Here is a 27,856-nt window from a genome sequence, read left to right on the forward strand (position 1 = left end):
TATGGGATCACAGTCACTGGCTGACACACCCCAAAAACAGATGGATCACTCCTGCGTTTGAGTCCTCACCTTTCCAGTTCTGCCCACAAACACGCATGCGCAGATTACAGATAATTGCCCAAACTGCGAAAACATCGGCATTGCGTCCATCTTTGAATCAAGCCCTTTTTTTCCTAGAACCTCAAACTGTACAATTAGCAAAGTCAAGCAGCGACTGTGAGGAATGTAAATCAGCCATAGAAAAGTAGCTTGCAGCCTTGAATGACAATGACACCTGGACCAATGTAGACAGGCCGAGTAACAGCAAAATAGTCAAAAACAAGTGGGTCTTCTGCAAGAAGCTAAGCATTGATGGAAGTCTTGCTTGCTACAATACCCTACTTGTTGCCAAGAAATACACCCAGAAATCAGGCATTGACTTTGGAGAGATCGTTTTGCCTGTTGTAAGGTTCAGTACATTATGTGTGGTCATTGCTGTATCTGCTATGTATGATTTACTGCTGTACCAACTGGACTTTGATACAGCCTTCTTAAACGGTGAGATAGTGGAGAAAATTTACACAGAGCCATGGGAACATTACAAAGTTGAAGCATTTCCAGAGGGAAAAGTATGTCTGCTAAAGAAATCATTGTATGGGCTAACACAAAGGTGTCTGACACCTCCTTGCTGCATCTGCAATCCCAGAGCTGCGACTGAGAATGCAGCCTGGGGTCACCATCGCAAAGGTTGCCCATTTGGTCAGGCTGTGGTAGCTGAGGCTTACAGCAGCATGGCCGGGTCCTGTGATGCCAGGAAGTCTGCGTCCATGGAAGTAGATCCTGGCCTTGCCATTCCTGGAAAACGGGGGTGAGACAAAGGCTGTCCCGCCTGTGCAGCGCCCCCCGCAAACGCATCTGCCTGTCAATCAGACAGAGGCATACGGGACCCTGTGTGTGATTTAGCAGGATCTGTTCTGTACATGTATACAACAGGTCCTGCCCATGTGCAGATTCCTGATAATTGGGAATCTGCGATCAGCTGAATCAGGCCCTATAAGTGGAAGAAGAAAAGCTTACTCATCTTAGTTATTGTATATGTAGATGATCTATTGGTTGCAGGCAAAGAAAGCCAAAGTTACATTGTTGCTGAGTGACAGGTTCGGACTCAAAGACTTTGGGCCGGCACAGCAACTGCTGGGTCTATGGATCATACAGAATTTGAATGTTGAGACTGTTATGATAAACCAACAAGGATATTATCGAGTTTGGAATGGCAGATGATAAACCTGTTAGCACAAAACAATAAAAGCTATGCATCCAGTAACTGAGGCAGAGAGGAGTTTCTTATCAAAGTGCCATTGGAACATGTCCGGACATCACACATGCAGTTAGTCGTGTTAGCCAATTTGCAATCAATCCAGGATGAGACATTGGGGTATATTTACTAAAGTGCGGGTTTATAGAATTGGAATCAAATTCTACTGTACTTAACATCTATCTAGCACCTTCTAGAAGATAATAGCTAGAATCTGAGTGGTTGCTATGGGCAACATCTCAACTCCTAAAAACTCGCACTTTAGTAAATATACCCCATCATCTCCAAGCACCGGGAAATTGGATCCCCCATGCTGTAAACGGGACCTGGACCAGATAACCCAGGTTGCCCATTTACACTGCATGGTTACATGGGTCGTTCCCTTGGTCAACCCTGCTCGCTATCCGGGTTTCTTGACCTGGAAATCCAACCCTGGCCCCTTTTACACTGATACGACTCGGCAATAACCTGGGCCGAAGTGGTGGTGTAGTAGGGGTATTAGTAATTTATGACAGAGCAGGTTAATAGCAGCTCCTGACTTTGGGCCTAATTTAGACTTGTACGCAAACCCAATGGTTTGGCGCCCAGTAGGAGGGGGAGTGGGTACCAATTACCCTAACCCGGCGGGGGCCCGGGTCCGACGTCTCCTCACATCCCTCCTACCTGACAGTAGCCCAGCACATGCTGCTGTGTGCCGGGCTACAGTGGGAGACTGCTCGCTGCTGCTCAGCAGCAACAGCAGTCTCCTCTGCCTGTGTGCCTGTGCCCCCCCCCCCCCCTGGATGAGCGGCAAGCTGAGGGGCTCACATCGCCCCCCTCCCCAGCGCTGCAAATATTATTTTTTTCCTTTTTTTTTCTAAGGGGCATGGCCACTCCTCCCTTCCCCGGGCCCAGGCAGACTTTTAATAGCCCTGGGCGTGGGTACTAATTACTCCGGGTTGGGCTTGTTGGAGGGGCCTGGCGAGGTCCCAGGTCCGACGCCACCCACTCCTCGTCCCCCTCTCTCCCTCCTAACTGTCAGCAGCCCAGCTAACGCTGAACTCGTTTTTTTACTAAGGACATGTGGCCACGCCTCCTGCAATTAGGCCACGCCGCCTCCCCAGAACGGCTCTTAATGGCCCTGCCCCCAGTTCACAATATACCACACAGAAACACCAGTTCACGTATGCCACAATTCCCACACGCTGGTGATGTAGCTATGTGTGGAGGCCCCTGGGCTACCACCCTGGTCGCCCTGTTGTTAATACGACATTGACAGGGGTCATGAGAACTTTACTGTAAGCTGGACATAGGAATTGCAATGTATGCAGGAGCATATGAGCTGCTCTCTACCTTGGGTTACTGCAGATGCTACATGTTGGTGTAATGGGAGCTGTAAAATATATTGATATCATGGGAATTGTAATGTATAATGGGGTGGTGAAATGTTAAGCTGGGTACACAGTAGGGGTGTGCACCGGCAACTTTTCGTGTTTTGTGTTTTGGTTTTGGATCTGGATCTTTCTTCGTGTTTTGGATCTGGATTGGTTTTGCCAAAACCACCCTTCCGTGTTTTGGGTTCTGGGTTTTGTGTTTTGGATCTGTATTTTTTTTTAAAAAAGCATAAAAACAGCTAAAATCACAGAATTTGTAGGTTTTTCTGCTCCTATGCTATTATTAACCTCAATAACCTTAATTTCCACTCATTTCCAGTCTATTCTGAACACCTCACAATAGTGTTTTTATGTCCAAAAGGTTGCACCGAGGTAGCTGGATGACTATGCTAAGCGACACGAGTGGGTGGCACAAACACGTGGCCATCTAGGAGTGACACTGCAGTGGCAGACAGGATGGCAGTTTGAAAAACTAGGCCCCAAACTGTACATAATGCAAAGAAAAAAAAGAGGTGCAAGATGGAATTGTCCTTGGGCCCTCCCACGCACCCTTATGTTGTATAAACAGGACATGCACACTTTAACAAACCAATAATTTCAGCGCCAGGGTCTGCCACACAACTGTGGCTGAAATGATTGGTTCGTTTGGGCCCCCACAAAACAAGCTGGCAATTAATCTGTCCCTGCACAAACTGGCTCTACGGAGGCAAGATGTCGTCCTCATCCTCCTCATCCACCGATTCCTCACCCTCTTCAGTGTGTACATCCTCATCCTCACAGAGTATTAATTCGTCCCCGCTGGAATCCACAACCACAGGTCCCTCTGTACGTTCTGGAGGCTGGTCTCCCTGGAAGAGTTGATAATTCATTTTATGAACATCATCTTCTCCACATTTTGTGGAAGCAACCTCCTACGCCTTTCGCTGACAAGGTTCCCGGCTGCACTAAACACTCTTTCGGAGTACACACTGGAGGTGGGGCAACTCAGGTAAAATAGAGCCAGTTTGTACAGGGACCTCCAAATTGCTTCTTTTTCCTGCCAGTACAGGTACGGACTGTCTGACATGCCTACTTGGATGCTGTCACCGATGTAATCCTTTAACAGACAGACGCACGCTTGTCGCTGCTGCTTTGAGGATGCAAGTGCGGCTACAGCCCACACAATTCACAAAGACAGAAAAAAAAAGAAGAATATTTTTATTGTTTGTGGAGCGCACTTTGAGGGTTACACCACCCTTTAACAGACAGACGCACGCTTGTCGCTGCTGCTTTGAGGATGCAAGTGCGGCTACAGCCCACACAATTCACAAAGACAGAAAAAAGAAGAAGAATATTTTTATTGTTTGTGTAGCACACTTTGAGGGTGTCACCACCCTTTAACAGACAGACGCACGCTTGTCGCTGCTGCTTTGAGGATGCAAGTGCAGCTACAGCCCACACAATTCACAAAGACAGAAAAAAAATGAAGAATATTTTTATTGTTTGTGTAGCACACTTTGAGGGTGTCACCACCCTTTAACAGACAGACACACGCTTGTCGCTGCTGCTTTGAGGATGCAAGTGCGGCTACAGCCCACACAATTCACAAAGACAGAAAAAAAAAGAAGAATATTTTTATTGTTTGTGTAGCACACTTTGAGGGTGTCACGACCCTTTAACAGACAGACGCACGCTTGTCGCTGCTGCTTTGAGGATGCAGGTGGAATCTAGACGGGATTTGGAACCGGGGACACACTACCTCCATCAATTGTCTAAATCCCACTGCACTAATGGCGGATACTGGACGCACGTCTAACACCAACATAGCAGTCAAGGCCTCAGTTATACGTTTTGCTTCAGGATGACTGCTGTCGTACTTCATCCTCATCGCTAGGGACTGTTGGAGGGTCAATTGTTTAGTAAAAGTAGTGATGTTCCTACTTCCTCTCTGGGATGATGAACAACTCCCAGCAGCAGCAACAGCACTAGGAGGAAGTGGTTCTTGATCTTTCCCTATTTTATTTTTATCGGAGAAAGTTTGGTCCTCCATTTATGTTATATTGATATATACGTGCGGCTAAAGCGCACACAAACACAGAAAATATTTTTTTATTTTTGCTGGAGAGTAGTGCACTTTGTGGGTTACACCACCCTTTAAGAAATGAGCCAGCCGGCTCTTTACTTATGGGACACAGGCGCACGCTTGGCGCTGCTCCTTTGTTGATGCACGTGCAGCCACAGTGCACACAATTCACAAACACAGAAAATATATATTTTTTTGGTTTGGACTGGAGTGTACTTTGGGGGTTACAGCACCCTTTAACGGTCAAGCCAGCCGGCCCTTTACTTATGACACAGGCGCACGCTTGGCACTACTTTGTTGATGCACGTGCGGCTACTGCGCACACAATTCACAAACACAGAAAATATATTTTTTTTTGGTTTGAACTGGAGTGTACTTTGGGGGTTACAGCACCCTTTAACGGTCAAGCCAGCCGGCCCTTTACTTATGACACAGGCGCACGCTTGGCACTACTTTGTTGATGCACGTGCGGCTACTGCGCACACAATTCACAAACACAGAAAATATATATTTTTTTGGTTTGAACTGGAGTGTACTTTGGGGGTTACAGCACCCTTTAACGGTCAAGCCAGCCGGCCCTTTACTTATGACACAGGCGCACGCTTGGCACTACTTTGTTGATGCACGTGCGGCTACTGCGCACACAATTCACAAACACAGAAAATATATTTTTTTTTGGTTTGAACTGGAGTGTACTTTGGGGGTTACAGCACCCTTTAACGGTCAAGCCAGCCGGCCCTTTACTTATGACACAGGCGCACGCTTGGCACTACTTTGTTGATGCACGTGCGGCTACTGCGCACACAATTCACAAACACAGAAAATATATTTTTTTTTGGTTTGAACTGGAGTGTACTTTGGGGGTTACAGCACCCTTTAACGGTCAAGCCAGCCGGCCCTTTACTTATGACACAGGCGCACGCTTGGCACTACTTTGTTGATGCACGTGCGGCTACTGCGCACACAATTCACAAACACAGAAAATATATATTTTTTTGGTTTGGACTGGAGTGTACTTTGGGGGTTACAGCACCCTTTAACGGTCAAGCCAGCCGGCCCTTTACTTATGACACAGGCGCACGCTTGGCACTACTTTGTTGATGCACGTGCGGCTACTGCGCACACAATTCACAAACACAGAAAATAATTTTTTTTTTGGTTTGGACTGGAGTGTACTTTGGGGGTTACAGCACCCTTTAACGGTCAAGCCAGCCGGCCCTTTACTTATGACACAGGCGCACGCTTGGCACTACTTTGTTGATGCACGTGCGGCTACTGCGCACACAATTCACAAACACAGAAAATAATTTTTTTTTTGGTTTGGACTGGAGTGTACTTTGGGGGTTACAGCACCCTTTAACGGTCAAGCCAGCCGGCCCTTTACTTATGACACAGGCGCACGCTTGGCACTACTTTGTTGATGCACGTGCGGCTACTGCGCACACAATTCACAAACACAGAAAATAATTTTTTTTTTTGTTTGGACTGGAGTGTACTTTGGGGGTTACAGCACCCTTTAACGGTCAAGCCAGCCGGCCCTTTACTTATGACACAGGCGCACGCTTGGCACTACTTTGTTGATGCACGTGCGGCTACTGCGCACACAATTCACAAACACAGAAAATAATTTTTTTTTTGGTTTGGACTGGAGTGTACTTTGGGGGTTACAGCACCCTTTAACGGTCAAGCCAGCCGGCCCTTTACTTATGACACAGGCGCACGCTTGGCACTACTTTGTTGATGCACGTGCGGCTACTGCGCACACAATTCACAAACACAGAAAATAATTTTTTTTTTTGTTTGGACTGGAGTGTACTTTGGGGGTTACAGCACCCTTTAACGGTCAAGCCAGCCGGCCCTTTACTTATGACACAGACGCACGCTTGGTACTACTTTGTTGATGCACGTGCGGCTATTGCTCACACAATTCACAAACACAGAAAATAATTACCTTATATAGGATCCAAAACCCGCGAGACTCGGAAGGCGGGATGATGACGTTTTGCCTCGATTTCAGATCCGAGTCAAGCGGGAAAAGTCGAGCCTGACTCGGATCGGACTCGGATCGGGGGGGCTCGGGGGGGGTTCGGATTTCAGAAATCCGAACCCGCTCACCCCTAGTACACAGTCGAAGATTGCTCGGACGATATTGTGAATTGGGCCTACAAATCGTCCGGATCGTCTAGGGTTGTTCCATGCATGCACGGCAGATGGAGCAACCAAACTGTCAACACCAGGAAGGTGAATGGTGCAGGTGAACGATGTATCGGGCAGTTGGACACCGGATCGTGCAGTGTGTACGGACCTCCTGATATATTCTGCCATCACATCTGCCACCACTGGGTACACACATCGTCTAGTGTGTACCCAGCTTAAGCTGTACTGTATGCTGGGGGCATGGGAGCTGTTATTTATGCTGGGGAATAGGAGAGAACTCTGTACTGTGGATATGGCAGCTCCACTTTACACTGATTTTTTTAGGGAAATGTGCTGTATACTGGTGGCATATCAACTACATTGTATATTGGGGACAAGTGACCTGCTCTGCAGTACAGTGGGCATAGATCTTTATTATATTAATGGTTGATGAGGTGTATTATATACCAGGATGGTTCAATAAATAAGGTAACAAGACCTATCAGTGTGCAAATGTATTCATTTATACATATTCGCGGCAGCGGCTCCTACCCTCTTACCTGGCCTGGGTCCCGGGACCTGCTCAATGAATCTGACAGGCATCGGGACCTACGCATGCGTATGAGCGGCGGTGGCGCAGCGCATGCGCACGCCTAACCCATGCATTGTTTGCAGCCCCGAGAAGTCCTGTAGGGCTGCCCGAAAGGCAGAGCAGCAGCTTCCACTGGAAGCCACTCTCTACTGATCGCATCCTGGACTGGCAGTCCGTAGGGGAGGAGGCACCTCCCCTGGCTGTCTGTCTTCAGCGTGACTGGCAGATGGAGCTTCCAATAGGAAGCCACCTCCAGTCACAGTGAAGCCAGTGCAGTTGTAAGAGGGGTGTGGTGCAGTGCCTGCTACCGTGCAGGTGTACTTCTGTTTCTTACCTTGCGTCGCACCCTCTCACCTTCTGGCCGTATGTTGAACAGACGGTCCTGGAATTCCCAAACAGAACACTGACACGATGACCTAGGAGAAAGGAGATTATGAGAGTACCGTCCTTCCACGCGACGCCCGACGTGCCCTACAGAACCGATGACTAGAACCAGGTTTTAAGTGAAGATCATCACTGGCACTTTTGGCCTCAGATCCCGAGTTTTCACCTATAGGTACTCGTGCACCAGGTGAAGACTCGCTCTTGCACCGGGATGCAAGGGTCACTGTCCGCCCAGAAGGAAGCAGGATAGGTAGAGACAAACAAACAGGGAGAGACAGTACACACAGATATTTTCTCACCGTGTCCACTCTTGCTCTTCGTCCGGTCACTCGCCTACAGGTCCCTGTTAGAAGATACTTACGTATTAACGCAAGGAAATACGTAAGTAAGGCTCTTTGCTGGGGCACACTTGAATAAAGTTTCATATCACATAAACATTTAAAACATGACTTTTATTATACTTGCATAAAATTATGAGGTATTCTTATATAAACACAAATATGGTCAAAATAATACTTTGACCATACAAAGACAAATACAAAACTCGGATATGAATAAATATGAACCGAGCTAAATAGCGAAAATAATAAAACAAATCAAATCTGCATTCCACAACACATAAATAAGTATCATACTTTCTCCAGTCCATATATAGATGGTGTATGAGTATAAGCATTTAATTCATGCAGTATCTGTCCCAAGTCTCCAATGTGGATTAACCTACGGCACCTGGTATTCCTAGGTGGTCTCCCATCCAAGTTCTGGCCAGGCCTGTTACTGTATCGCTTCCAAGATCGAACGAGATTGGGCAGGTTCAGAAAAGTATGGCTGTAGGTTTAATTCATTTGGCAAAGATAGATGTTCCTTGACACATGGTTTCCACAGATTTGCATGAAAATGTAGGACTATCACTCAGTGGAGAGTCCAATTAGTAATAAAACAATTATTGAAAAAAGTTATGCATGAGCATACTTTAATCATAGAATATACATTTACTTAGAATGATTATACTGTATGCATATCATGAAGTAATGAAATAATTTAGTTAAAGATAATATTCGTATAAATCTTAAATAGTCATACAGTGAAATGAGTTATAATATCACAAACTATCATGTGGTAGTAACACCATCGTATATTCCCCAGTGATCCTTATGATCCAAGGGAACAAAATCATCATAATTTACAATGCTGGTTTGGAGATAGTATATCAACCAAATTTATCATTGATATTAGTTGGTATTGTAAACTAATACAACTAATGTCACTTATGAACATACAGTAATATGACTGACATTCAAATCCTGTAATTTAAAACAGACTATATATGTTGTAATGTAGCCGCAAATTCATGAGCACATAGCATTTTGCATGGTAAAAATTAGAAACAATGTAGAGCATTTATAATTTTAATAAGTACACCTAATAGGAAGCATCTTTAGATAAGGCGGATTAATCTGTATTATTAGATTTATTTAAGTAGCTCCCATCAAATAATGTATGAAAGTCAATCTCTAAAATATACATGTAATGATAGATGATTTATTAGCTCTACCTTATTAATAAGTTCTCAATAGCTTGTATCAAGATCCAGCTGTGTGCAAAGTCCCACATAGAGCCAAGTGAGCCCTAAAGCATAAAGGTTAATCACTGAATAATTACACAGACATGCATAAAATGAGCCCATTAATCAGATATCGATTGTATAAAATTCACTATATAAACTTCAGGGTTAATCACACAGTACACAATCAGCATGAGCTGAGAAAAAAGTAAGCAGCCGTGAATGCTGAAACAGACAGCAAATCTATCAGTGAAAAATGCACTACCAGCCGTTCTGAGTCCTCATGTGGGATCCCCCAATGAACTCAGAATAGGATATATAGTATGTGGTCAGCATATTGAGATGGAAAGTTTAGTGACAAAAGTGCTGAAACATAATATGTCAGCAGAGATACAATACCAGTCCGGGGTCCAGTTCGTACATCAGCTGGACCTCCTAGTGTTGTGCGGCAGATAGAGTAAGAGAGGACGCGCGTTTCGCCTGGGTGCAGGCTTATTCACCTCACCATTACCTCACGGTGGAGGGTCCTGGATTTTATATCTATGTTTGCGCATACTTTGCTGTAAGCAGGGAGGTCCTGAGTTATGTCACCACCCTTGGTGGCTCAGATACTGAACCCGCCCTCCATTGTGAGTAACCTTCCTATTGGACCTAGCAGGTCCCATGTGTAAGTCAGTTAGCCACACACCACAGCCGTGCAGGGCCTAAACCTGTGTCACGCGACTACTCATACTAAGCCAACATCGCCCTCAACCTACAGTGTGTGTAGTGCGACATGTATAACAATAACTAAACTTTTGCCCTGCATGGAACTCACGCAAGAGCAAATAACGGTGCTGTCCCTCTAAATGCTTGCTACCTGCCTATCCAGAGCTGGCCAGCTCCTCTTCTTAGTGATGGGGGAAACACTACCTTATTGGTGGGAGCCTGACAGCTCTCTACGGGGGTTCCAGTGAGGGTGAGAGTCGCACAACTGCTCACAGCTCTAATCAATTACACAGGGGCTGCCTTTCTATACCAGTGGTACACTCTTAATGGGCTCAGGGCCCTGGGCCTAATGCCCAGGGTCTTACCAGGTTACACAGGCCTTATGCCTGCCTACTACAGGCACAGAGGGACTTGGGCCTAATGCCCGAAGTCCCCTTTATATTACAATGTCTCAGGCCTACGGACCTGCCTACTGTGGGGCTCACCTCAGTGATCTGAGCCTAGTGCCCAGATCCACTATACTTAGGGCTCAGGCCTACGAGCCTGCCTAACTGTGGGCTTAACTAGTGGCCTGGGCCTAATACCCAGGCCACTTTATAATCTGGGTGGCTCGGGCAGGCTGCCCGCCTATTTTGTACCTTAGTGACCTGGGTCTAGTACCCAGGTCACTTACACCTAAATGGGGCAATTATTCCCTATAGGACCTAATGCCCGCTACTGCCCCCAGGCCTTGTGCCCACCTATATGGCCACAGGCCTAATGCCTGGATGTGCCCCACGGGCCTAGTACCCGACAACCCTGGTGGTCTAGGGAGGGGGTATATGGTAGGCCTGCTCTGTTGGAAGAGGCTGCGGGGGGGAGCTTCGTTAGCTCTTTTTCTTTCCACCCATGCAGTCCTCTCCAGTCCTCAGCCACATTCTTATGCCGCTGGCCTGTCCTGGCCAGCGTCACCGCCTCTTCTTTTCTTCTTTCAGCCGGCGCCGCCTGTCTTCTTTCTTGACAGCAGCGTCTTCTGGCCTCTTCCGCGGCCGCCGGAACTCTTGCCGCGCCTTCTTATTTTCTTCGGGAGGCCTTCACTCCTCCCACTCCGGCGCCGAACTGAGCCTTCCAGCTCAGCAGCGTCTAATACAAGACGCCGCGAGTGGGCGGAGCTATGACTCAGTGAGCCGCGATTGGCTCATCACATTAGCCTCCTATTGGAGCCAAACACCCGCCGCTGTAACCAGGCTGCCGGGTTACAGCAAGCCCACACCGGAGCCAAGTACGCTCCGTCACGCCCGACGCTTGACCGGTGCTGGGAACAGATACTCTGTCCCAGTGCCGGCTACCCGGCACCTCTGCGTAATCGCCTTCCATCCAGCTGCTTCTTCAATGGTCCAAAGAGATGGAAATCACTCGTTGCCAGGTGAGGGCTGAAGGGAGGGTCGGACAGTACCTCCCAATGGTATCACTGTAACACTATGTACCTTAATGTTTGACCACGTTTCCGCCAGTCTCTCTATCTTACAATTGATGTTGGGACAGTATGACTGATATAAAGCGCAGTCTAATAGACATGAGGGGAAGCAGTGGTTTACCTGCTCTAGCCTGACTGGAAATTAGAATGAGAGGTCTTGTTACCTTACTTATTGAACCTCCCTCGTACTTGCTATAAGGCTGTATATACTGTGTACCATCCAAGGGCCTGGATTACTTCCTACTCTCCGCTCCTTGCAATTTATCACTAAGTGCTTTTACTTGTCATTGATGTGAATCACTGTACCCTACAGTACCTTTCACTCTATCCATACTCCATCCTGCTTTTTGTATGGTTGTGTTTAATTGTTTCCTATGCTAGCATACGTATTGAAGTATTAGTGATGTGTTATTTAATATTAGTACTGCGCTACAGACACCTTTTAGCGCAATATTAATAAAAGATAATAATTATTTGCTGCAGATTGGGCTATTTTATATCATACTTGCTGTTATTCTATGCCGCCAATACACAAGAACCCCGGAGAGTAACTTTAGGTGAGACTTTAGGGAAGCTTGGTGATACAAATTGCAGAATCACACAGTGAGAATTGGGGCTCAATGAGGCAATTCACTGTGCATTATGTCATCAAGCAGCTGGACCTCCCATTTCACTGGGGATATAGGCGCTTTGCAGCTCCAACTCTATGGAACGTGCTTCCTTGCACAGGGGGCGATTCAGAGGTAGATGCAGTTGCAGTAGCGATTGCAAACTTTTGTCGCAGCCGTTGCTATATCTTTATTTGAATTCTGTGGCCAATGGTGTCCTATTGAGATGTCCACCTGCTGCGGAGTGAATCCGCCAATGTGCTTACAAAGACACATTATCGGCACACCGTTGACCACACCATCAGACATTGCACCTGCCTATGGAAGGCGCAAAATGTACAAGTGACCATGGGCGCCAGGACAACTCCGACACATCCGCCCAGTAGTGCCTATTGATATTGCATGGATATCCCCCACAGTGCGAGAGGACTCCACTCTAGAATCCTTCAAAAATAGACTAAAGACACCTGTTTTCTCACGCATTTCACTAATGTCCCTTTAGTTCCTAAAAATGCTTAGTTCTCTTTCCTGTTATTTTGTATGTTGTGTTTTTTAAATGCAAATGTAAAGCACTTTGAGTCCCATTGAGAGAAAAGTACTATATACAGTCAGGTCCATAAATATTGGGACATTGGCAGAATTTTCATATTTTGGCCTCTATTCACCACCACAATGGCTTTGAAATGAAACAAACAAGATGTGCTTTAACTGCAGACTTTCAGATTTAAATTGAGGGTAATTACATCCAAATCAGGTGAACGGTGTAGGAATTACAACAGTTTCTATATGTACCTCCCACTTTTTAAGGGGCCAAAAGTAATGGGACAAACTAAACAATCCTAAATCTAACTTTCACTTTTTAATACTTTGTTGCAAATCCTTTGCAGGCAATCACAGCCTGAAGTCTGGAATGCATAGACATCACCAGACGCTGGGTTTCATCCCTGGTGATGCTCTGCCAGGTCTCTACTGCAAATGTATTCAGTTCCTGCTTGTTCTTGGGGCATTTTCCCTTCAGTTTTGTCTTCATCAAGTGAAATGCATGCTCAGTCAGATTCAGGTCAGGGGACTGACTTGGCCATTGCATAACATTCCACTTTTTAGCCTTAAAAAACTCTTTGGTTGCTTTTGCAGTATGCTTCTGGTCATTGTCCATCTGCACTGTGAAGCGCCTTCAAATGAGTTCTGAAGCATTTGACTGAATATGAGCATATAATATTGCCCGAAACACTTCAGAATTCATTCTGCTGCTTTTGTCAGCAGTTACATCATCAATAAATACAAGGGAACCAGTTCCATTGGCAGCCATACATGCCCACGCCATGACACTACCACCAACATGCTTCACTGATGAGGTGCTATGTTTTGGATCATGAGCAGTTCCTTTCCTTCTCCATACTCTTCTCTTCCCATCACTCTGGTACAAGTTGATCTTTGTCTCATCTGTCCATAGGATGTTGTTCCAGAACTGTAATGGCTTTTTTAGATGTTGTTTGGCAAACTCTAATCTGGTCTTCCTGTTTTTGTGGCTCACCAATGGTTTACATCTTGTGGTGAGCCCTCTATATTCACTCTTGTGAAGTCTTCTCTTGATTGTTGACTTTGACACATATACACCTACCTCCTGGAGAGTGTTCTTGATTTGGCCAACTGTTGTGAAGGGGTTTTACTTCACCAGGAAAATAATTCTTCTGTCATCCACCACAGTTGTTGTCCGTGGTCTTCCGGGTCTTTTGGTGTTGCTGAGCTCTCCGATGCGTTCTTTCTTTTTAAGAATGTTCCAAACAGTTGATTTGGCCACACCTAATGTTTTTGCTATCTCTCTTATGGGTTTGTTTTGATTTTTCTGCCTAATGATGGCTTGCTTCACTGATAGTGACAGCTCTTTGGATCTCATATTGAGAGTCGACAGCAACTGATTCCAAATGGAAATGTCACACCTAGAATCACCTCCCCAGACCTTTTAAATGCTTAATTGATAATGAAATAACGAGGGAATAGCCCACACCTGTCCATAAAATAGCTTTTGAGTTGATCGTCCCATTACTTTTGGCCCCTTAAAAAGTGGGAGGCACATATAGAAACCGTTGTAATTCCTACACCGTTCACCTGATTTGGATGTAATTACCCTCAAATTAAATCTGAAAGTCTGCAGTTAAAGCACATCTTGCTTGTTTCATTTCAAAGCCATTGTGGTGGTGAATAGAGGCCAAAATATGAAAATTCTGTCAATGTCCCAATATTTATGGACCTGACTGTAAATAACATTATTATTACAGTATTATTATTATCATTATTATTATTATTATTATCATCAAGTACCTGGACCACCCACTTGAATGTTGATGTGGGTGGATCTAGGAGGGTATACATGTAAGTGTGGTGACTACAGATATTGTGGATGAATGCTAACAAATCTTAAGGATGTTTTCATTGAATAGTGTGGTCATACCTCAGCTAGGTGAGGAAGATATATCAACAGACAGAGACGAGCTCGAATCTCCAGACACAATAACAGAACGTATTTCGGAAATCATGGAAATATCCTGCAAACTGGAGCAAATAAAAAAGAAATATCAAGATCTCTCTAAAACTCATCTCCAGGGGCCTCTGCCAGTCAAAACGTAGGTAGAAGAAATAGATTGTGCTCAAAATGTTTTTAAATTACTGTGGTGAAAAGATAAAGGGGTAACTATCAATAGTTGTACTATATGGATGCTTATTTAATAGCATGATGCAAACATGGGATCAATTATATACTGGAAAAATGGTGCATTACTTACATAGGCACACCTACATTTTTGGGTACTGCACTGGTAAAACCAATTTGCCCTTACTGTGGTGGAATTCCTGGACCAAACGGAAATGCGCAAGGTTTAAAGAGTGAAAACGGCCCTTAGAAGACCTGCTCGCTATCACTGCAGGATGACCATTTCCAATACTTTCAACTCTCTCCTCACGTCTTAAATTAATCATGAGAGGTTGCATGAGAGTTTTTAATGCAACTGTCACTATTGTACTATTTAACCTGTATTTATTTTACATTTGTCAAAATGCACCTATAAATACGCTTTCCGGTGTAAAGTGTACCTGGAAGGTACAGAAGGTATAGGCTGTGCACTCTTCTCTACCACCTCCATTGATATGTAAAAGTCAAGTTTTATTACTGGGAGAAAAGACTGTGTAGCCAGTTGCTAACCAGGGAATATAAATGTGCTTTCTCTACCACTTCAATTTCATTTCAATCTTTCATCCTGTAGAACAAATTCTTGTTTTATGCAGAAGGTGCATGATTGCGTCGGGCCTGTATTTAGCTAGCACCACCTTGACACACTTGGGAGGGAATTCAATTAGGTGTAAGTTTGTAAAAGGCCACACTTTGCCTTCATACGCGCACCCGAGATACGCACAATTCAATTAGAAATGCCAATTCGCACTACTCACAGCGAGAGCAAATTTTGTCCAAAGACTGAACAGGGAAAATGGCATTAAGTTGGAATACCTTCCTGGATCCCAAAAAAGTGACAACTTCGTTAGCAGAATCATATAGAAGACTGTGGGCATAAGGAAAGTACTGTAAGGTGTCAAATAGCTTAATTAAAATGATATAAAAAGCTGTAGAATTTAGTTTCATTAAAAAGAAATTAAGTGGAAAATGCAAAAAAAGTTAAAAAAAATATATGCTTTTGGGGTAATCTGAGGTGACTAAAAAAAAAAAAAAAACTATAAAAAACAATTTCATTAAATTTAGGGTGCATTATTATTTAGTTCAAAATCTTATTTTGGGGTAATTTGAGGTCATATAATTGTGTCACCCCAAAAATGACATGTAATTATTGGCCTAATTAAGCTAATTGAAAACGTACAAATCCCAATTCTAAGGGGTTCTGAAGCAAGTCCTGACATTTTTATCTTAAAATAAAGATTATCACCTTTTCACCTGCTCAGGGGGGTGCAAACAAAAACAGGCAAATTTAATCTGAAAAAGAATTGAATTGCAAATGTAATTTGCAGTGCAAATTTATTGTGAATTCGCCTTGTGGCACCAAACCTGCACCTAATTGAATTCCCCCCTTGGATCCTCCCCCTCTTCCTGCAGTCACCACCATCCTGAAGCACAAATCCATGCTTGTCTATAAAAACAGCATAGGCCTGATTCTGAGTCAGATGCATTTATGGCTGCTTTTCTGTGTGGCTGCGACAGTCTGCGTGCTACCTTATGCTAATGCAAGCGTCCGCTCATCTACGCGGGTTTCTACCCTTCTATGCGGGTATCTGTCTGACATTATACGGAGGCCAGGCCACCCACCGTGTTTCCGTCTGCAGCTGCAGCCATCATCTTTAGTATTGGGACTTACACCCACCCCATACCCCAGTGCAAAAGATCCGTCTAAAACAGGTGTCCGCTCTGTGTCCATGAACTAGCACAGACGTCAGCCTACACTCCCGTGACACTTCCATGAGACATCCACTTGCATGGTAGTCTCCCACTTGCTGCCCAGAAATGCACATTTTATGGAAAGAGTAATCCATTGTAACACCCTGGAACCAAAGGTGTATTACTGTGGTAAACTTTGCTTGCAGTCTGTAAAAACAAAATTACACTTCCCAAAAGCCATTTCAGCATTTTGCCCATGCTCAGAAAACCTGTGCCGGCTATCTCAGCAAACTATACCTCCTGGAATGCATCTTGGAGTAGGTGCAAAACAAGCTGCAAGCTGCAGAAAGTCGGCGGAGATTGATATTTACAGCACTAGAAGTTTCTAGGAAGTTCCAGAAGATTCCAGTCACATCCAGAAACAAGGAAATGAAGCCAAAAACTGATCTAAATGGCCACTAAATTGCATATTAAAAAAGCTGTTGGTATGTTGTGGTGATACTGGTTGATGGCTACTGCAAATCACTCCTATCTGATTGAGTTAACCAAGGATTTTCTCACAGGGATTGGCTTTTTGGGCACTGCCCCGCTGTGTCACCGGCGGATGGGGGGAGGAGGCACTCTGTCACTGCTGCTCTACATAGCAGAGCAGCAGTGAATGGATCATGGTCGCAGCTTTCAGAGAGCTGGAAAAGCCCCCAGCGTAATGAGATCAGGCACGTAACACACAGTTACGCCCCCAAAATGTGTCTGCAATGGGGGTAGCCTTGCACATCATGAGTCCACACCCATTTTTTTGACCGTGTGTGCAAAAGTCTCGACTTTTCCTTCCCAGTGTTGGGAGTTATGACTATCTGTGAAGGAAATGGGCCCCATACATCTGCGACGGATTGCTGCAACCAAAGTACTGGGAGAAGTCCGGGGGCAACCCAGCATCTTGGAGATGCTGGGCACGACCCTTAGTGATGTAAACGAGGGCATCATCATGCCATGCCCCCTTTACTATCATACCACACCCCTTTTCGGGCATCGGCGCGGATGTCCCAAGTCCTCTGGAACAAATGTTGGGAGGTATGCAGTCTTAACCCTGTGTCACTTGTTTCACTTCCACACCACTGGGGAACCCTGTCCTCTCTACTCTAACACTGGGCCTGTGGAATCCTATCTTACACTACTTTTGGGGTGCCCACCATCTGCTCAATCCATCCACACTTAGAGCCTGATTCAGACCCACTCGCGAGCGCCCAGCACTCGCAAGCAGATCGATGGTCCCCGACTGCGCATGCACTGCCTCCGGCATGCGCAAGACCCGTAGTGGCACAGGGCACTTCAGGGCAGGGTGCGCTGTTTGGGCCTGTCAATTTTCCTGTTTATTATCATTCTAATTTGTAGCTTCCTCTTTTATCCCCAGCATCCCCTGGCCTCCCCTATCTATTCCCTGGCCCTTCCCCATGAAGCCATGGTCCTTTTTCAGGTCCACTATCTTATGTCCCTATTTAAAAAATGGGGGGGGGGGGACGCCATGCCCTCTCTGGCACAGGGCACCAAAATGTCTAGTTACAGCTCTGGTCCCAGTGCTGGGTTTATATCAGGCTTCTTTTTTTTGGGACCTTCCTAGACTAATGGAGGCATTTAGCCTTGCAATGACAAGACTGGGAGCTTGTAATCGCTGTAACAAGGAGGCTCCATGCTGCTGGTTTCTATGCTACAATGATTACCCCAATATAATAATAGCTGTGATTGTTATAAAAGCACACTTCCAGATTTTAAAATGAATGAAGATTTGTGCTCAGCACTATCCAATGCTATTCCTGCCTCATTTCACTGTTTCACTGGTTTCCATTGATTTATGCCATCTGAGCTGACTTTATGCAGTACTATTTAGAGGATTTTAATAACTCACTGAAGACTAATGCTAGGTGCACACTAGATGATGTGTCCCGAGCCCAACATCTGCAGCGACGGGACCCGGCGGGGGATCCAGCATCGGCAAGTGCCTACACACTTGCTGATGTGGGCAGCGACGGAAAGACAGCGGGGGCCATGCTGCATTCGGCAGCATGGCCATCACTAACGATATCCCCTGTCGGACCTGCATGTAGGTCCGACGAGGGACTTCGCTGACGACCCGCGGGAGCACGCATCGTCAGAGACATAGTGGGTACAAACTAGACGATTTGAACAATTTGTCATTTCGATGCGTTTTCAATATAACATTTTTATTGAATTTCACAATTTTAAAAAGAGTAAAACAAAGGGGGAAAAGAGGGGAGAAAAGAAATTTGGGAAGGGTACATTTATTAGAAAATGTCCATAGATCTAATCATACCAATAGAACTACAAATGGTAGTCAACAACATTTGAAGATCACAAATTCATTAAAGGATAAGAACAATACTCCAAGTTCAGAATTTGAAAACATTGAAATTTTTTTAAGTCCTATAAAATAGCATACAAGAAAATATTACAATAAGAGGTTACAGTGTAAACTACGGTTCTTTAGTTGAACATAGAAAACACATAAATAAAAAAATAAAAAATAAGAAACTCACTTATATTACCAATTTACCGAGATGGTGAAGGACTGCTTCTTTGGCCAGCTGTCAATTTCCTATGAACCCAATATTCATTCCAGCTAAACCATCAAATCAGGGGGTTACACGACGAAGATAAATACGGGCAACCTGCGGTCTCAAATTCGTAATGGGCTTGTATCTTGCTTTCAATAGTATTTATGCTTGGAATAACAGCAGAACACTGATTTTGAGCAATAAGCAACTTGGTCATTATACAGTACCTACTTGGCTGCAGTGACGCCAACATTGATTCATAACCGATGGCCATATCACATGCAGTTTCTCCAGAGTTAAATACAGTATATGAAGAAGTTTATAAAATTGATTAACATGAGAAACACATTTAGATAACCGAAAACATGTACGAAATACCGAATTCCAGTCTTCTTCATTAAGTGAACAAGACAGATCCACCTAAGGACAGTAAACACTGAGTGGGGAAGTGTAGAACTAAACACTGAGTGGGGAAGTGTAGAACTAAACACTGAGTGGGGAAGTGTAGAACTAAACACTGAGTGGGGAAGTGTAGAACTAAATAACCAGTGGTGCATTTGAAGATATTTATAACATTTTTGGGCCGATATAGAAAATAACTCCTGAATCTGAGTAAAGGGGCGCAAACTTTCGCCTAACGTTATATCATATAAGTTGATTTCTCCCTTAGCTTTCCAAGTGTCAAATTGTAAATTAGGAATGAGGGATACCGCTCCTTCTAAGGAAAGGATAGTCGTAGGTAAAGTGACATCCTCCAATTTGGAAACCACTTCATGCCACGCTTTACGAGTGGCGAAAACTGCCACCAAGCTGAGAGAAAATTGCGGTTTGGAAGACTGGGGCAATTACAGTAGATCTGTTATGGGAAACGAGGAGCCAATGTCTTTTTCTAAGCTGACCCACGTTTTAGGATTTTCCCGAACAAACCAAGCTCAGTAAACACGCTAGCTGGTAAGACTGTAATCTGAGAATGCTAGCCCACCTTCCAGTTTAGGAAGCGACAATGTTCTTCTGGCCAATATAGGCTTCTTAGTTTTCCAAACATTTAATAAATGCTGCATTGAATTTATTTAGTAAATGTTTCTGGACCAGAATGGGAATACTCCTAATAAATAAGGCAGCTTAGGGAGAAGGACCATTTTCAATGCAACTATACGCCTCATCCACGAAACCTCTTGCAGCATCCAGTCCAGTCCTTAATCAACAAAGAAATGGAACTCAATAAGGTAGGTAGTTGCAAGAAATTAAATCGGTAACTCTTGGTGTGATCTGAATCCCCAAACATTTAAGACTTCTATCCTGCCAAACATAGGAATAAATAGCTCTAAGCATGGTCAGTAGGCTTGGGGATAAGTTAATCGGAAGGGCCACCATCTTAGAGGTATTTAATATCATAAGACATTCCTCTAATATTGCATGCAAATGCAGCAAGCTAGATATGGGATCAGTGATAGTCAGCAGTATGTCGTCTGCAAATAGACACATTTTATGACTCAAGCCAGAAAACACTGGGCCCAGAATTGCTGCTTTGGCTCGTATAGTCTCAGCAAGAAGTTCTATGGCAAGCATGGAAATTAGGGGAGATAACGGGCAACCTTGATGGGTCCCATTAGATAAAGAGAACCGGGGGAGAGAAGGCCATTAACAAATATCCTAGCTGACGGATTGGAATATAGGGCCATTATAGAGGTTAAAGCTCTATTACAAATTCCACAGCGTTTCAATACAGCTGTTAAGTATCCCCAATGGAGCCTATCAAAAGCCTTCTCCACGTCAAGAGAAAGCAACAATAGCGGTTCACCTGTAGTTGAGAGGGCCTCCACAAGGACTATAACACGCCTAGTAATGTCCAGGGCTTGTCGACCAAGAACAAATCCAATCTTGTCCTGGACTTAATCTATTAGCATAGTTTAGCATAGATTTAACATCAGAATTTAATAACGCTATTGGGTGATAATTAGTGACCAGAGCAGGGTTCTTCCCAAGTTTAGGGAACGCTACTATCCTCGCTTACAACATTTCTTTGGGGAAGACACCCCATTCAGAGACCTTGTTAAAAAGTAGAACCAAAATTGGGGTTAGTGTATCCCCTATAAAATTTGTTCCTATATCCATCAGGACCAGGGGGAAATGAAAATTTTTTTTAATCAATTTTAATTGTACCTGATGTTTTATGTCATGTGGAGTGCTGGGCTTGGTGTCTAGAGTCACGCAGCCGTATTACAACTGCCATATTAAAAATAGTTTCGTTACGAAAGAAAACGAAACCCCTGCTTAACTAAATAGATCTGCACATTTATACTAGATGGAGGTAGGCCATAATGTAACAGAAGATGAACTTGGATACTTCAGACTGATACAAATTTTATTTATTTTTCCAGCGGAGAAGAAAAAAACGAGTCATTGCTTAGTATGAAACCAGATGTAAATGCGGAAGCAGATGGTAAGATAAGATAATGTAAGTCTGTGACATTAGATATAATACATTGAACCCCTTCTATAATGCCTGCTGCTAAATAGGGATAGCAGTTAAAAGTGATGCTATATTGAGGGTGCAATTAGGTAGAAGTTGTGTTATAGGTCATTGGGGCTATTTTCCAGTGGTGCAAACTAGGGGTGAGCGGGTTTGGATTTCTGAAATCCGAACCCCCCCGAGCCCCCCCGATCCGAGTGCGACCCGAGTCAGGCTCGACTTTTCCCGCCTGACTCGGATCTGAAATCGAGGCAAAACGTCATAATCGATATAACATAAATGGAGGACCAAACTTTCTCCGATAAAAATAAAATAGAGAAAGATCAAGAACCACTTCCTCCTAGTGCTGAAGCTGCTGCCACTAGTCATGACATAGACGATAACATGCCATCAACGTCGTCTGCCAAGGCCGATTCCCAATGTCATAATAGAGGGCACATACAATCCCAAATGACAAAGTTCAGGAAAATGACCTTGAAAAAAACATTTAAATCAGCTGAAGAGAAATGTAAACTTGCCAATATGCCATTTACGACACGGAGTGGCAAGGAACGGCTAAGGTCGATCCCTAGTATGTTCATGACTAGTGGTTCAGCTTCTCATGACGATGGAAGCCCTCCTCCCACTAAAAAAATCAAAAGAGTTAAGCTGGCAAAAGCACAGCGAAGAACTGTGCTTTCTAAGAAGATATCACAAATCCCCAAGGAGAGTCCAAGTGTGGTGGTGGTTGCGATGCCTGACCTTCCCAGCACTGGACGGGAAGAGGTGGCTCTTTCCACCATTTGCACGCCCCCTGCAAGTGCTGAAAGGAGCACCCACAGTCCACTTGCTGATATGCAAATTGAAGATGTCACTGTTGAAGTACAACAGGATGAGGATACTGGTGTAGCTGGCGCTGAGGAGGAAGTTGGCGAGGAGGATTCTGATGGTGATGTGGTTTGTTTAAATCAGGCTCCGGGGGAGACAGTTGTCCGTGGGATGAAAAAGCCCATCACGGTCATGCCTGGGCAGAAGACCAAACATTCCACCTCTTTGGTCTGGCAATATTTCTATCCAAATCCGGACAACAACTGTCTTGCCATATGTACCTTATGTAAAGGTGGAATAAGTAGGGGTAGGGACGTCAACCACCTAGGAACATCCTCCCTTATACGGCACCTGCAGCGCGTTACTGTCAAGTTCAGAAACTTTGGCTAAGACCGTAAGCAGTCCAGGGACACCTAAATCCCGTTGTCCTGTTGTATCCAAGCGCCTGCAAACCACACCGTCAACTCCCTCCTCGTCAATTTCCTCCTTAGTCAGGATCGGAAGTAGTCCTGCAGGCCATGTCACTGGCATGACTGACTCTCCTATGCGGGATTCCTCCGGAGGATCCTGCATTGCTACGCCTCCTGCTGCCGCTGTTGCTGCTGCTGGGAGTCGTTCATCATCCCAGAGAGGAAGTAGGAACACCACTACTTTTACTAAACAATTGACCCTCCAACAGTCCTTAGCGAGGAGGATGAAGTACGACAGCAGTCATCCTGAAGCAAAACGTATAACTGAGGCCTTGACTGCTATGTTGGTGTTAGACGTGCGTCCGGTATCCGCCATTAGTGCAGTGGGATTTAGACAATTGCTGGAGGTAGTGTGTCCCCGGTTCCAAATCCAGTCTAGATTCCACTTCACTAGGCAGGCGATACCGAGACTGTACAGAAACGTCAGAAAAAGTGTCCTCAGTGTCCTGAAAAATGCCGTTGTACCCAATGTCCACTTAACCACGGACATGTGGACAAGTGGAACAGGGCAGACTAACGACTATATGACTGTGACAGCCCACTGGGTAGATGTATCACCTTACGCAGCAACAGCAGCAGCGTCACCAGTCGCAGCATCTCAGAAACGCCAGCTCGTTCCAAGGCAGGCTATGCTGTGTATCACCGGTTTCAGTAAGAGGCACACCGCCGACAACCTCTTAGAGAAACTGAGGGAAATCATCGCCCAGTGGCTTACCCCACTTAGACTCTCCTGGGGATTTGTGATATCTGACAACGCCACCAATATTGTGCGGGCATTACATCTGGGCAAATTCCAGCACGTCCCATGTTTTGCTCACACAATAAACTTGGTGGTGCTGAATTTTCTGAAAAGCGACAGGGGCGTGCAGGAGACGCTTTGGGTGGCCCAAAAAATTTCAGACCACTTTCGCCATTCAGCGACTGCGTGCCGAAGACTGGAGCGCCAGCAAACACTCTTGAACCTGCCCCGCCATCACCTGAAGCAAGAGGTTCTGACGCGGTGGAACTCAACCCTCTATATGTTTCAGAGGATGGAGGAGCAGCAAAAGGCCATTCAAGCCTATACATCCACCTATGACATAGGCAAAGGAGGGGGTATGCACCTGACTCAAGCGCAGTGGAGAATGATTTCCGTGTTGTGCAAGGTTCTCCAGCCCTTCGAACTTGCCACACGTGAAGTCAGTTCAGACACTGCCAGCTTGAGTCAGGTCATTCCCCTCATCAGGCTTTTGCAGAAGCAGCTGGAGAAAGTGAAGGAGGAGCTAAGACGGAGCGATTCCGCTCGGCATGTGGGACTTGTGGATGAAGCCCTTCATTCGCTTTGCCAGGATTCCAGGGTGGTCAATCTGTTGAAATCAGACCACTACATTTTGGCCACCGTGCTCGATCCTAGGTTTAAAGCCTATGTGGTGTCTCTCTTTCCGGCCGACACAAGCCTGCAGAGGTGCAAAGACCTGCTGGTGAACACACTGTCAGCTGAAGTGGAACGTGACACGTCAACAGCTCCTTCTTCATTTTCTCCCGCAACTGGGGCTGCCAGGAAAAAACTTAGGTATCCTAAGCAACCCGCTGGCGGTGATGCAGGGCAGGCAGGACCAAGTTTGGACATCTGGTCCGGACTGAAGGACCTGGCAACAATTTCTGACATGTCTACTGTCACTGCATATGATACTGTCACCATTGACAGAATGGTGGAGGATTACATCGGTGACAGCATCCAAGTAGGCATGTCAGACAGTCCATACCTGTACTGGCAGGAAAAAGAGGCAATTTGGAGGCCCCTGTACAAACTGGCTCTATTTTACCTGAGTTGCCCCCCCTCCAGTGTGTACTCCAAAAGAGTGTTTAGTGCAGCCGGGAACCTTGTCAGCGAAAGGCGTAGGAGGTTGCTTCCACAGAATGTGGAGAAGATGATGTTCATCAAAATGAATTATCAGCTCTTCCAGGGAGACCAGCCTCCAGAACGTACAGAGGGACCTGTGGTGGTGGATTCAAGTGGGGACGAGTTAATACTTTGTGAGGATGAGGATGTACACACTGAAGAGGGTGAGGAATCGGTGGATGAGGAGGATGAGGATGACATCTTGCCTCCGTAGAGCCAGTTTGTGCAGGGACACATTAATTGCCAGCTTGTTTTGTGGGGGCCCAAACGAAACAATCATTTCAGCCACAGTTGTGTGGCAGACCCTGGCGCTGAAATGATTGGTTTGTTAAAGTGTGCATGTCCTGTTTATACAACATAAGGGTGGGTGGGAGGGCCCAAGGACAATTCCATCTTGCACCTCTTTTTTTTCTTTGCATTATGTACAGTTTGGGGCCTAGTTTTTCAAACTGCCATCCTGTCTGCCACTGCAGTATCACGCCTAGATGGGTTACGTGTTTGTGCCGCCCACTTGTGTCGCTTAGCATAGTCATCCAGCTACCTCGGTGCAACCTTTTGGACATAAAAACACTATTGTGAGGTGTGAGGTGTTCAGAATAGACTGGAAATGAGTGGAAATTAAGGTTTTTGAGGTTAATAATAGCATAAGAGCAGAAAAACCTACAAATTCTGTGATTTTAGCTGTTTTTCTGCTTTTTTTCAAAAAAATACAGATCCAAAACACAAAACCCAGAACCCAAAACACGGAAGGGTGGTTTTGGCAAAACCAATCCAGATCCAAAACACGAAGAAAGATCCAGATCCAAAACCAAAACACAAAACACGAAAAGTGGCCGGTGCACACCCCTAGTGCAAACCTATAAAACATTATTTAGATCAGACTTCAGCATTCACTTGTTCTCACAGTCACATCAAACAAGATAGCTGAGTTATAGAAAAGATTGTTGGGCTTTAATGGATTAGTTAGGAACAAATAAAGAACACTTATTAGAATGTAGATGTATTCTCCTCCACACACTCTTCCCGCACCTCCTGTAGATAGATGTGACTCTTTGTGCTGTTTGAGATCACAGTGTACAAAATTGCTCCAGCACTTTGAGCCGCATTGTAATACAAGAAATGCAGTACTAAAATATGTCTGATAAATCTTAAGATACATACTACCTAGCATACTATGAGCCTGATTCAGAGACGGACGCTCTGAAAGAGCGCTCGCTCTGAATCAGGGCGTTTTTTTTTTGGAGCGGCCTCCTGGCCGCTCACATAGCTGTCAAGACCATTGTGACCTTTGGGCTTGCGACGAGACCCTTCTGGTAGGGTCTTGTGGCCGCAAGCCCCAGAAAGCTTTCGGCTCTAACAGAGCCGGAAGCTCTCCACTGACATCACTTGTGATGTCAGTGGGGCCGCCCCCAAATGGCAAGCGTTCCGTCGGGAACGCCTCCGTTTGGCCACCCCGGCCTCCCCACCAAATGGGGCAAGCTGTCACTCACCATCGACAGCTCGCCCCCCTTGGTGCGAGACCCGGAGCGACGGAGCACCCTCGCTAGCCGGGTCTCGCGCATGCCCAGTGGGCAAACATCGACCCGGTTGCGAGCGCTCAGCGCTTGCGACCGGGTCTTGAATCATGCCCTACGTTAAATGAGTCTCTTGATATACATCTAAAGTGTTTGATACATTTTAAGCATATCATTAACGAGACACCAGTCACCACCATGAAGTTGATGATAATGACGACTAGTGTTTTAATGTAGAATATACAAATAAGTAAAAAAAACTAAACAGCATTTTTACCTTTCCCTCCACAGTAAACTAAGGGCCTGATTCAGAGCCGCTCGTAAGCGGCCGCTCGTTCGTTCCTACCGATGTTCGCACAACTGCGCATGCGTACGGATTTTAATACGCATGCGCGAACCAGTCAGTGCGGCCGAAAATCATGTGCTCACTAAATAGCGAATGCCTGCTATTTTGAGTGACAGAATGAGGCGTTTGTGGGTGGTAACAGGGGAAGGTGCTTGAAAACGGGGAGTGGAGATCCGAACGCAGGCGTGCTTAAAGGTCAAAACGGGCGTTTTAAGGGTTTGCATAATTAACAAAGCAGCGTCATTGACCACGTCACTTGGTTGTTTTATAGTCAGAACTGCTCGCATGATTGTGGTAGAAAAAACCAACCACAAGAATAGCGAGCAGTTCAGACGCCTTTCGATGTACTCGATTAATCTAATAAATAGCGGACATGACGTATGATGCGAGCGGCCAGGGGGCGTTTTTTTCAAAATTACGTTCGCATGTTTTGTTCGCTCGATCAGACATAGAGGCGTGAACAGACCGCAAAGAGCGAATGGTTCATTTACATAGCCAGCCCCTTTTTCTGAACGAGCGAGCGCAAATAGCGTCCGGCTCTGAATCAGGCCCTAAGTACCAGCACTCTTAGGGCTCTATTTACTACAATCCGTATTGGGAATGCAGATTGTAGTGTGACATTACTGACTGGGGGCCTGATTCAGAGCCACTCGTAAGCGGCAGCTCGTTCGCTCTGAGCGATGTTTGCCCAACTGCGCATGTGTACGGATCGTTATACGCATGCGCGAACCAGTCAGTGCGGCCGAAATTCATGTGCTCGCAAAATAGCGAATGCCTGCTATTTTGAGTGACAGAAAGAGGCGTATGTGGGTGGTAACAGGGGAAGGTGCTTGAAAACGGGGAGTGGAGATCCGATCGCAGGTGTGCTTAAAGGTCAAAACGGGCATTTTATGGGTGTGCATATTTAAAACAGCAGCGTCATTGAGCACGTCACTGGGTTATTTTATAGCCAGAACTGCTCGCAAAATTGTGGTAGGAAAAACCAACCACAAGAATAGCGAGCAGTTCATACCCTGTTCGATGTACTCGATTAATCTAATAAATAGCGGACATGACGTAGGATGCGAGCGGCCAGGGGGCGTAGTTTCCTAAAAAACGACTTCAAGTTTTGTACGCTCGTTCAGACCTAGAGGCGTGAACAGACCGCAAACAGCGAACGGTTCATTTGAATAGCCACCCCTTGTTTTTGAACGAACGACCACAAATAGCGAACGGCTCTGAATGAGGGCCTGAATTCGC

The 27,856-nt window shown here is 45.4% G+C and overlaps 1 protein-coding gene and 1 pseudogene across 1 annotated transcript in view; one reads left to right on the plus strand and one right to left on the minus strand.

Moving 5' to 3' along the window:
• Window positions 1-27,856, plus strand: part of CCDC7 (coiled-coil domain containing 7) — a 227,250-nt gene that overhangs the window by 79,836 nt on the left and 119,558 nt on the right. The window contains exons 8-9 of the mRNA XM_088447948.1: window positions 14,635-14,801; window positions 21,507-21,568. Of these exons, the coding sequence (XP_088304074.1) occupies window positions 14,635-14,801; window positions 21,507-21,568 (229 nt within the window). The remainder of the gene's footprint in view (window positions 1-14,634; window positions 14,802-21,506; window positions 21,569-27,856) is intronic.
• LOC148505639 (5S ribosomal RNA) lies at window positions 8,559-8,677 on the minus strand (annotated as a pseudogene).

Source organism: Taudactylus pleione, unplaced genomic scaffold (assembly GCF_031769625.1).
Source record: "Taudactylus pleione unplaced genomic scaffold, aTauple2 ptg000446l, whole genome shotgun sequence".
In the NCBI taxonomy this organism is placed as follows: domain Eukaryota; kingdom Metazoa; phylum Chordata; class Amphibia; order Anura; family Myobatrachidae; genus Taudactylus; species Taudactylus pleione.